The sequence below is a fragment of the Hyperolius riggenbachi genome, chromosome 2 (genome assembly GCF_040937935.1).
Source record: "Hyperolius riggenbachi isolate aHypRig1 chromosome 2, aHypRig1.pri, whole genome shotgun sequence".
NCBI lineage: Eukaryota > Metazoa > Chordata > Amphibia > Anura > Hyperoliidae > Hyperolius > Hyperolius riggenbachi.
In genome coordinates this window covers 196,418,039-196,429,085 of record NC_090647.1, presented here as the reverse complement: position 1 = coordinate 196,429,085, position 11,047 = coordinate 196,418,039, and the positions used below count along the sequence as shown (strand labels likewise).

Here is an 11,047-nt window from a genome sequence, read left to right as displayed (position 1 = left end):
AAACAGGAAGGAGTGTGGTCATACACTGTATATAAACAATTAGATGTACATCTGCTTCCCTTAGTGCCGATTCAAAGATTGTGTCAAGACAAAGGATCAAGCTTTTTCATACTCAAATACATACAGTATATTGTTCTTTTATTTTGCTCTTATTATTCTCTTTTGGCTGCATGACTAACAGTTCACTCAGCCTCAAATGTCTAACATATACTTCATTTACTGTAATATAAATATACAGCATATCATCTGAAAAACTGTTTTTTTTTTTTTTTTTAAAAGTAAGTAAACTAGTTTCATCCTAATGCAGAGATACTATGGTTACATTATTTAAACAGTAAACACACCAATGGACATGTGCAGAAGATATTTATCAGGTACAGTCCACACTACAGGGGGGCATGCACTTTAACACTTTTAATCCCAAATCTGCCAACATCAATCTAATAAATGTTTCAGGTCAAAATTTTATTGTAACCTTTGGAAAATTTCTTTCTTCTTCAGGCATGATACACAACTTGAACAAAGCTATACCGTATGGTTCTGATCCAATTCTGTACCATGCCTGAAGAAAAAACTTAAACGTTTTGAAAGCTTGAATGAAAACTGTCCACAGTTAGTCATACAAAGTTTTTTGCCTCAATCAAGATTTGTTGGCTTGATGTCGGCAGATTTGCTTCACAGCTAACATCGGACCATACCTCACTCCCTATTTGAATCCCAAAATGCATGTACTAGCCCTCTAACCAATGATGGCTGGGCTTTCTACTTTACATGCACTCTGATGCAGCAAAATGCCAACAATTAGAAGAAAAGTGTGAAGAGGACCTTTGGCCGCCGGGTTTCTGAAAGATGCTCTGTAATTGTTGATAGATTCTGTTATCTAAAGTGGACATCCTCTGCAGCAGTATATAATCTTGTTAGTAAAGCCTGGTACACACTTTCAATTATGATTGGTCAATCACTGACCAATTTTACCATCTTCAAGTAGTATGAGGGTCATCAGATTTTGTATCCTATGAGCAGGTTGTGTAGGTAAATAGATTGTGTCCACCAGAGAAACTTTTAACGCAGTCAATTACAGGACTACATAAACAGCTGTTACAGCCACACGCCACAGAAGGTCACATGTGTAAGTGTACTCACCATTGGCTGCAGCTGTGTACCCGGGAACATGAACTGCATCTGCTGGGCAAGCATGGCAGCAGCTGTTTTCTGCTGGATAAGATTGTTCCTGCCATTTATTTCTAGCTGGGTTTTTAGGTGTGTTGGCGGATGAAGATATTTGCAGTTCTCCCTGGAGCAACGTCCCTGTAAAACATTGTACTGTTAGATTTCCTACTGTTTCATTGAAAAGCAGTAGCGTAGTAGTAATAACATTTAGTTTTTTACATTTCACAAAACATGATAAAACTCATTGCATGAACAAATACAAAATTGGGCATGTAAATAATGTATATTCACTTTGGTTTAACACTTTTGCCTTATGTATAAAAAGTCAGTGCCTGTGTATCTCTGTCTCCAGGACCTCCACTAATATCCGGGGCTTACTTGTTAACCCTGATGGTCTCAGGAACAGATTGCTAGTAAGACAGACCGACCGAGGCTACCCACTCTACAAAAAGGATCTGATGCTTTGTCTCTCCCACATTGGAGAGAAATTCTTGCAGATGGGGACTCAGATCGCAGGAAGTTCTATCTAAAGAACCATACTAAGCATCTAAAGACACACCCTTAGCCTTTCTATGGCAGTGTATTTGCGAACGGTCATCTGATGTTTGGATTTAATGACACCCCCAGATGTTGATGGCTGTAAACCATGGTACATTCAGCATTTTCATTGCTCTCTGCCACAATCTTTACCTAAGGCTATGCCCCTATTCAGTCTGAGTAAATGGGCCATCACTCCGCTCCTCCAATGAACTTCGCCTGACCGTCCCCCGCATCACCCAGCCCCTTGCACGCCTCCAAGACTTCTCAAGAGCCGCTCCAACACTATGGAACTCCCTACCTCCACCCATTAGGGCAGCCTCCTCCTTCAACACCTTCAAGAAGGCACTTAAAACTCACCTTTTCACTCTGGCCTACTACCCCTCACAATTGCTCTAAACCCACAGCTGAACTCTGGTCCCCTACCTCTCGTGTCCCTATCTCTCCCTCTAGATTGTAAGCCTTTGGGCATGGTCCTCCTCCTTTTGTGTCCTACCTGATCATGCACCTCCATTACTGTGCACCCATGCTATGCATCTGAGTGAACCTAACTTGCCTAACTCCATGCTCCCATCCAGTGACTGACTAAGCATTACCTTGTACTCATACTGTGCTGTGTGATCTGGTTTTCTTGTATTCCTGTATTGTCATAATGCTGTTTGTCACCCCTAAATATTGTCTGTAACCTAAATTAATGTCCAGCGCTGCGTAATATGTTGGTGCTTTATAAATACAATAAATAATAGTAATATTAATAATAAAAGCATTGAAAGAAACAACCAAAATCACTATCTAGGCAGGTTTTCACTTGCCATCTCTCTAATGAAAGTATAAAATCCCTATTTATCCAATCACATCTATTTATCCAAGGGTATTCACTAACATTATTGTGCTAAGTCATTTTAGCCCGTGTACTGCGCACGGTCCTAGCAACATAGCATGCACTCCTGAGTTATGTTATCAGTGCCGCGCACTATACTTGTAGCGCAACTGTGAAACTTCACCAGTGCGGCTGCTACTATGTCAATTAAGGTAGCAGTGGCCGCGCTAGTGAAGTATCACGGTCGCGCTATAAGTATAGTGAGCGGCACTGAGAATATTTACGTGTAACTTAGGAGCTACACTGCCAGGACCACGCGTAGTGTGTGCTAAATTTAACTTGCGCAGACAAGCACAATAACATTAGTGAATCAACCCGGATGATGCCATTATCTACCATTGTACTATACAGAGTGAGAAAACCAACGTGTGCATACAAATACAGATATTGGTATACATAAAAATATAGAATTTGGTTCATAATAAAAAAAATGGTAGACAAAATAACTGCTATGATGACAAATAAATTGTGTTTAACAAAATGTAGACCAAATTACAAGACACAAAAGGGAACCCTGTCCTAGTGAGCTTACCTAGTAAAGTATGGGGAGGAAACAAGAGGTGGGCAATACATAAGGTTTTCATTCAAGAGTGTTGTGTTTTTTAGATTTTAATCAAATTATAATCAGAAAGAAGTACACAGCTTGTCATAGGCTGAAGGGAATTGACCTAGGTTACGCTAGGTAAAGACGTTACATTTTTTCGTTCGATAGATGCGTTCGATTGATAATTTCCACCATGTCCGATATTACTTTCAATTTGTTTTTTTAACCGCTCGATTTCTCATAGAAGTGAATGGAAATTTATAAGAAAGATAAGAGAATCGAGTGGTAAATCGAGCGGAAAAACGAATAAAAATTTGATTGAACGGGAAATCGACCGAAAAAACACATCGTGTGTACCCAGCATTAGATTGTATGCTTGTCTCAAAAGGTGCTTTTTTCATTGCTGTTAATCTGCTGACCTCTGCTTTCACAGTGAAGAAGATACTTGACTACTTGTTGCTATAAGTAAAAATAGTATAACTGTCAGGGTTGCTCGGGTAGTGCTTTTCATTACCCACCCGGATCCGGATCCCCAGATATCCCGATCCGATTCGGATATCTGGGGATCCGACCTTGCGGATATCCGGATTGGATCCGGATATCCAGCCGCATTACCCGCGGATACCCGACCTATTCAGGTATCCGGATAGAAAAAACGGAAGTGCCCTTTAAGTGCCCTTAAAATAGCTTTTAAAGGGGTTTTTAGGGTAAATGATGCAAGTAGCATCATGTTTTTTTTAAAGGGACACTGATTTCAAAATTGGTAGACATAAAATGAAAAAAAAAATAAAAAAAAGCTGTCAATTAACATCAGGACTAGGTTCCAGACATCGGTCGTGCAGCCCACATTGTGTCCAAAGTCCAATCGCACAACTGGGACAGTTTTCAGCCCAGACACCTCCAAAAAAATGACAGCGCAATTGTGTTTTGGGTTGAATATAGGTGGCGGTATCAGCTGCAGTGGCCTGTGGCAGCCAGATTGGGGAGGTGAAGATTCCCCTGCGACCTGAATGGGATGCTGTGGCTTTTCTCCCTGTGGCGGTTGGGGGTTGAGTGGTGCGGCTGGTGGTAGCGTCAGAAGGATGTGGTGGGTTCCGCATTCCACGGCCACTGTCTGCAATGCTGATCCTCCGTGCCAAACCCACCAACGCATCCTCCTCCTCAGATTCAGATCTGACCATCCCCATCCTGTGGATGGTAGTCACGGTCCTTCATCCCATCATCAACATCATACCCCCCTCCTCAAAACCCAGAACATCCTCCTCAAACTCCTTGCGGCTAACAGCCCTGAGTTCAATCGCCGCGCCTGGAGCAAAAAGCTCGCTGACTGAGGGTAGGCTGCCCACTGGGGTCGACACTGACACAGCAGACCTTTTGAGGGTGGCCGTAATGTTGCTCCCTGTCCTCTTGCCCTTGCTGCCCCTCCCCCAGCTGCCGGTGCCAGCAGACATAGTACAACTTATACGTGATGATGTCACCAGATGATGTGGGATACTTTTAATTTAATAAAATCGGGGTTGGACTTTACATCAAATCAGCACGCAGTGACAGACTGCAGAGTAGAGGACAGACAGTGCACACTGTGTTATGGTGGCGGGTACACACGGTGCGTTCCCGCACTCGATTTCCCGCTCGATTCCCGTCGACTCGATTATTTCCGACATGTCCGATTTGCATTTCGATGGATCGTTAGGTCGATTAACGATCCATCGAAATGCAAATCGGACATGTCGGAAATAATCGAGTCGACGGGAATCGAGCGGGAAATCGAGTGCGGGAACGCACCGTGTGTACCCGCCACCATAACAACTAACTGCAGTACTAACTACAATACAATAACACAGTAATCCTCCTATTCCCTGTACTGTCCTGCTGGCCTGCACAGACACAGACAGGATCTAACTGAGTGAATGAAAGCAAACATTTACAAGCTAGCTAGCTAAAAAAAACAATAGAACAATAGTGTAGTGAAGGTGTTTAGCACTCAAAGCTTTAGGTTTATCACTGTATACAGCACTTGCTAAGCTAGCACTGGAGTAAGTCTGTCAGTGACCAGCCAGCCAGCCACACAAGCAAGGACAATCTGTCTCATCATGCCAGCCCTCCTTACTATACAGGGTGGCTGGCCAGGGTTCCCTTCTGTGATTGGGTGCCAGGGCTTAGGCTGGGAGGTCTCTGATTGGCTCAATGAGGTCAGGGGGGGCTGGCCAGGGTTCCCCTCTGTGATTGGTTGCTAGGGCTTCTGCTGGGAGCCCTCTGATTGGCTGAATGACATAATCTCCTTAGTTACACTATCCGGATATCTGGACGGATATCCACGGGTACCCGAATTATGCGGCCAGATATCCGGATACAATCCAGATAGAGCTATCCGGATAGTGGCCCAGGTATCCGGATCCGACCCGGATAGCGTAAAAATGGACGGATACCCAGGTTTACCCGGGTACCCGGGATCCGGATGAGCAACCCTGATAACTGTATGCATTCTTACTCAATAGGCATAGTGGTATCATTGTAGAGTTATTAACCATAAGCTATGCACAGAGTGGGGTACCTGTGCTTAATAACACCCAGCAGATATCACAGCCAAAAAAAAGGAGTTTGGATAAAAAACCCCAGGCAATTACCGAATGCAAATAACCTTTAATTTACAGTCAAAGGGAATTTCTGATAGCGGTGTGCCACAAGCAGAGTAATAAGTCAATCAGAATCAATTTTTCTTACTGGTTTTCTGAATGGACAATTATAGGGCCATTCATTTGTATTTATCGTATGCTGACTTCTCACAGCTGTTTCTGTCACAGCTCATCTCAATGAGGGCTTGTGAACACTATGCAGTGACTGTGTGTTTTACAGCAGCACATGGCATCTGCATTGCTCTCCATTGCCGCACTAACCCCATTCCATAATACTGAACAGGGCAACACTCGGTTGTAAACAAAAATGGGTGCAACAGTGTGTCATCTGTACGCCCCAAGAAAATCTTAACTTTTTCCCCCACTTAAGATATCTTTTAAAGCCCAATTTCAAGTAACCCAAATTGTGTGGTTTAAAGGATACCACAACTGACATGTGGCATAATGAGATAGACATGGGTATGTACAGTGCCTAGCACACAAATAACTATGCTGTGTTCCTTTTTTTCTTTCTCTGCCTGAAAGAGGTAAATATCAGGTATGTAAGTGGCTGACTCAGTCCTGACTCAGACAGGAAGTGACTACAGTGTGACCCTCACTGATAAGAATTTCCCCCTTTTTTATCTCTTTCTTGCTCTCAGAAGCCATTTTCTTCTAGGAAAGTGTTTTATAGTTGGAATTTCTTATCAGTGAAGGTCACATTGTAGTCACTTCCTGTCTGAGTCAGGACTGAGTCAGCCACTTACATACCTGATATTTACCTCTTTCAGGCAGAGAAAGAAAAAAAGGAACACAGCATAGTTATTTGTGTGCTAGGCACTGTACATACCCATGTCTATCTCATTATGCCACATGTCAGTTGTGGTATCCTTTAAGATGCGGTAAAGTTTTGTCTGAACAATGAGTGAGAATTTCAGTCACTGAGGGCTCTTTCACACTAGTAGATAATTTGTGCGTTTTGAAAGATCGCTCCTAGATTGCGTTTAGAAAGGTAACATGAAAGTCTATTTGACTTTCATGTTACCTTTCACATTAGATGCGTCTGGCAGCTTCATAACATCCAGCCGCGTGAATTAGAACTACCACCGCTAACCAGCATTGCACAGCAAGTTCCCGCGTTCAGGCCGCAGGTTATAACGCGTGCCCGAAATCGGTTCGTGCACACGTTCTGTGATGTGAAGAAGCCCTTAAGGCCTGAGCCCACTGCTGCACTTTTAAAAACGCATGCACTTTCAAGTGTTTTTGAAATGCATTTGATGCGTTGTAACGCGTTTAAACACCCGGACACGCATTGAAACGCTTGAAAAACACATTTCAAAAACGCTTGAAAATGCATGCGTTTTTTAAAACGCAGCAGTGGGCTCTGGCCCTTAGTGTTCAGACATTAAGTAGGAAAGACAAGAGACAGCAACAAACTTTTGTAGAGGAGAAGAGTTAGAATCACTGATTAGTTTTTTTTTTATCACTGTGCCTTACTTCCTGATTCCATGACCGCTAACTTTCATATTAGATCCACAAAGCTTAATGGAAGTCCCAAGGAGAAGAAGTGAGGGGAAATCTCTCCAATTTTGACATAGCAGCAACATCCCCTCACTCCTACATAATACTAATTAAAATAAATTCTAATCTAAATAATGAATAGTTCTTAAAATCTCTTTGAAAATCTACACATGGAAAAAGCACTGCTTTCTGTGCCTCACTTGTGAAATCAGCTTTTGCTGACAGAAAGAATAAATGAGAACACAGATGCTTGAAATATTTACAGTTGAGACCATCTCAGAGGGTTGTTTTTCTTAGCTGGTTCCCTTTCACCCTTTTCCATATCACAGTTTGATGAAAGGCCTTGTCTACATGCCAACATGAGGTGCTGAGCAACACCACATCCTGACAGATGGCAACCTCGGCTTTATTTCAGTATATTAACAGATCTTCATGTATCAGATAGCTAAGCTGCTCATGGGCAGTCTGGGCTACTTTATCCTCCTGAGCAAATATCTTCTGAGTCAGCTTTGTGTCTGATCTGACCGTAAGGAAAAGATGAGTGAAGTTTACAGACTTCTTTAGGAGATAATATATTCACTTAAGAAAACCACCTGCATATAATTATAGAATGACTGTGCCAATGAGAACGCCTGCTGAGATGACAAATGCTACAGAAGATGATAGTGCCTCGTACTATGATGCTTACAGCAAAGACAAGCAAGTAATACAGGTAGATGATTGCAGCAAAGCTCATTTATCAGTAAAAGACTGGCTCAACTAAGGAGTTATCTGAGGGTCACCATGGGTGATGGTCTTTCTTAGGAATCAGTCTTACAGGACAACTGTAGTAAGAAGATATGAAGGCTACCATATTTATTTCCTTTTAAACAATACCAGTTGCCTGGCGGCCCTACTGATCTATTTGGCTGCAGAGTGTCTGAATAACACCAGAAATAAGCATACAGCTAATCTTGTCAGATCTGACAATAATGTCAGAAACATCTGATCTGCTGCTTGTTCAGGGTTTATGGCTAGAAGTGTTATGCTGGGCATACACGGGTCGATCCGGCAGCCGATTAGCCGCCGTATCGACTCCCGCCGCGTCCCCGCTCGTCCGCGCGTGCACCCGAATCGAATCCCGCTCGTCCCCGCCGGCACTTCTTATCTTACGCTCAATTCACCACTATTGTTCACCCGTGGGTATCGAGCGCGGAATCGATCCCCGCGGTGATTGGACACGTTGGATATGATCAATCGAGCCATCAGCGTCTCGATTGATAAGGTAGCGTCGAGCCGTGTATGCCCAGCATTAAAGGCAGGGACCAGCAGGGCAGCCAGGCAACTGGTATTGCTTCAAATGAAATAAATATAGCAGCCTCCATATCTCTCTCGTTTCAGTTGTCTTTTAAAATGCCCATACATGCATCCATTTTGCCCTGATGTGGCAAAACGTTGAGGCTACTTTTACAGTGGGACGTTGTGGAGCTGCGTTATAAAGTCTTATAACGCAGCTTACTCCACTGCAATGCATCCTTGGCCTATGGGATGTTCACAGTGTGATGTTAGCATCGCATTGTAACGTGTATTGTTATGGTAACGCACTGCTGCAGTGCGTTACCTCTAAACACACATGTTACCAGATACAGGAAACCATACTTTTCATTGTCTGTATGCTTTCCTGTACCTACTGTATGTGACGGTAACACAGCATTAATGTGCGTTATGACCTTTTTTGCATTGCGTTGTAATAGTGCATTGCGAATTTAACGTCGTATCACAATGCAATGTCCCACTGTGAACCTAGCCTCAATCTCTCTAATTGGGAATCTGATTAGAGAATTAGAGAGGGATTGATTCCGTCCACACACAGCACATCGATATTCCTCAGGTTTTAACAGCAATTCTATTGAACATTGTTTGATGCAATGCTATGGCCCATCGGTGGAACACTGCTTCTTGCCCCACCCCCAATCATCCTAAACTTTCCATCCTGTCCAATCAATCTGTTCTCTTTCGGACAACATCATACATGATAATGCAATAGATTCACTCTGATAGAATCTACTTTACATGCCACAGATAATTCTGGGGTATTATGTGGAAAGAGGAGAAAATTGTCCACAATTCCAAACAATGAGGCACCACTGACGGGGACTGGGTTATGTATAGAAAAGAAGGTTTATTGTATACAATTTAATTCATAACTACAAGCACTTTCTGGAAGGGGGTCACACTTGTCTATCAGTTTTCTGCCTGCGTTTTTCAGTATGAGTTGTCTGACAGTGCTGCATTGCTTTTAGTTGTTTTTTTGCATATGAAAAATGCATTCAAGTTTAAACTAGCCAATTGATGAAAGCAGGGCTCACAGTGGAGAGGTGCATAATGCATGCGTTATGAGTGTGAACTGCAATGGAGGCTGGACATAGAATTTAATACAAAGCCTGCATGCAGCGAGTTAGAATAACGTGATCAGTTACAATGCAGTACTGTAAGCAGGACCATAGAACTGTATGGGCAGTGAGTTGACATGCAGAATTATTCTGCAACACAACTGAACACTGTGCAGAAAATGCACAGAAAAAGACAAATGTGACCACTGCCTGAAGGTCGAGATGTATAACTCTTCAGCAATTGAAAGATTGCAGATTCTAGAATTGTTCCATTAACGCCAAATCACAGATATACAAAGTGTCATGTATAAAATTAACACATCAACCTGAAAGAGGAAATGATTCACTAAAACACACAAAAGAAACAGCAGCATCATCTCTGTATTAGAGCTGGCATTATGATTCTTTTTTAAATAGAGTAGTTCCTTATGTCTAGTACACACCATGCAACTTCCCGTCAGATAAACGGGTCGAAACAGTAATTTCCGACAGATCTGATCAGGTCTCCAATCGATTTTGCTTGATTTTGTACATAAGTGATTGGAAAATCGTTCGGAAAAAGGATTGGAAACCTGATCCTACCTGTTGGAAACAATTGATTCAACCCGTCGATTTGACGGGATATTGCGTGGTGTGTACCAGGCATAACAGTGGTTTACGCTAAGGCTGGGTTCTCAGTGGTCAGTTGCATAACTCATGCATTGTAATGACTGTGAATTGCATGGAGACTGGCCATAATTTCTCAAGATCCGCACCATCAAGAAGTCCATCTTTATTAAAGTATCAAAATCATAAACACATGATAAAACAGCGTGGGAAAATGGGAGATGACGCACAGGCGTTTCGGACCATCACAGTCCTTTCTCAAATCATCATAGACCCACACAGTGTGGGTCTATGATGATTTGAGAAAGGACTGTGATTTGAGAAAGGACTGTGATGGTCCGAAACGCCTGTGCGTCATCTGCTATTTTCCCACCCTGTTTTATCATGTTTTTATGATTTTGATACTTTAATAAAGATGGACTTGTTGATGGTGCGGATCTTGAGAAATTACTGATGACACTCGACGCTCCAGAGTGGATCCTTGCACATCATATTGCGACCATTGGGTGCTATAACAATTCTGATCTAACCATACTATGGAGACTGGCCATAGACTTGAATAGCCTGCATGCAGCTAATTAGAATGTGATCCGTTACTACGAACAGCCTCATAGACCCGTATGAGCAGTAAGTTGAAATGCAGAATTATTCTGCAACAAAACTGACCACTGTTGATGCTGTTACTCACCGTGCCACTCACCTGCACAGATCGTACCACCAGTTGTGGTCCTCTCTGTCTACACTAGCAGGGTGCAGCTTGATGACCTCATCAAGCCACACGCCCTAGTACTGTGGACAGAGA

The 11,047-nt window shown here is 42.7% G+C and overlaps 1 protein-coding gene across 15 annotated transcripts in view; it reads right to left on the bottom strand.

Moving 5' to 3' along the window:
* MBNL2 (muscleblind like splicing regulator 2) overlaps positions 1–11,047 on the bottom strand; it is a 236,623-nt gene that overhangs the window by 52,339 nt on the left and 173,237 nt on the right. For all 15 annotated transcript variants that reach the window (XM_068267935.1, XM_068267934.1, XM_068267943.1 and 12 more), the window contains one exon: positions 1,144–1,308. In XM_068267935.1, the coding sequence (XP_068124036.1) occupies positions 1,144–1,308 (165 nt within the window). The remainder of the gene's footprint in view (positions 1–1,143; positions 1,309–11,047) is intronic.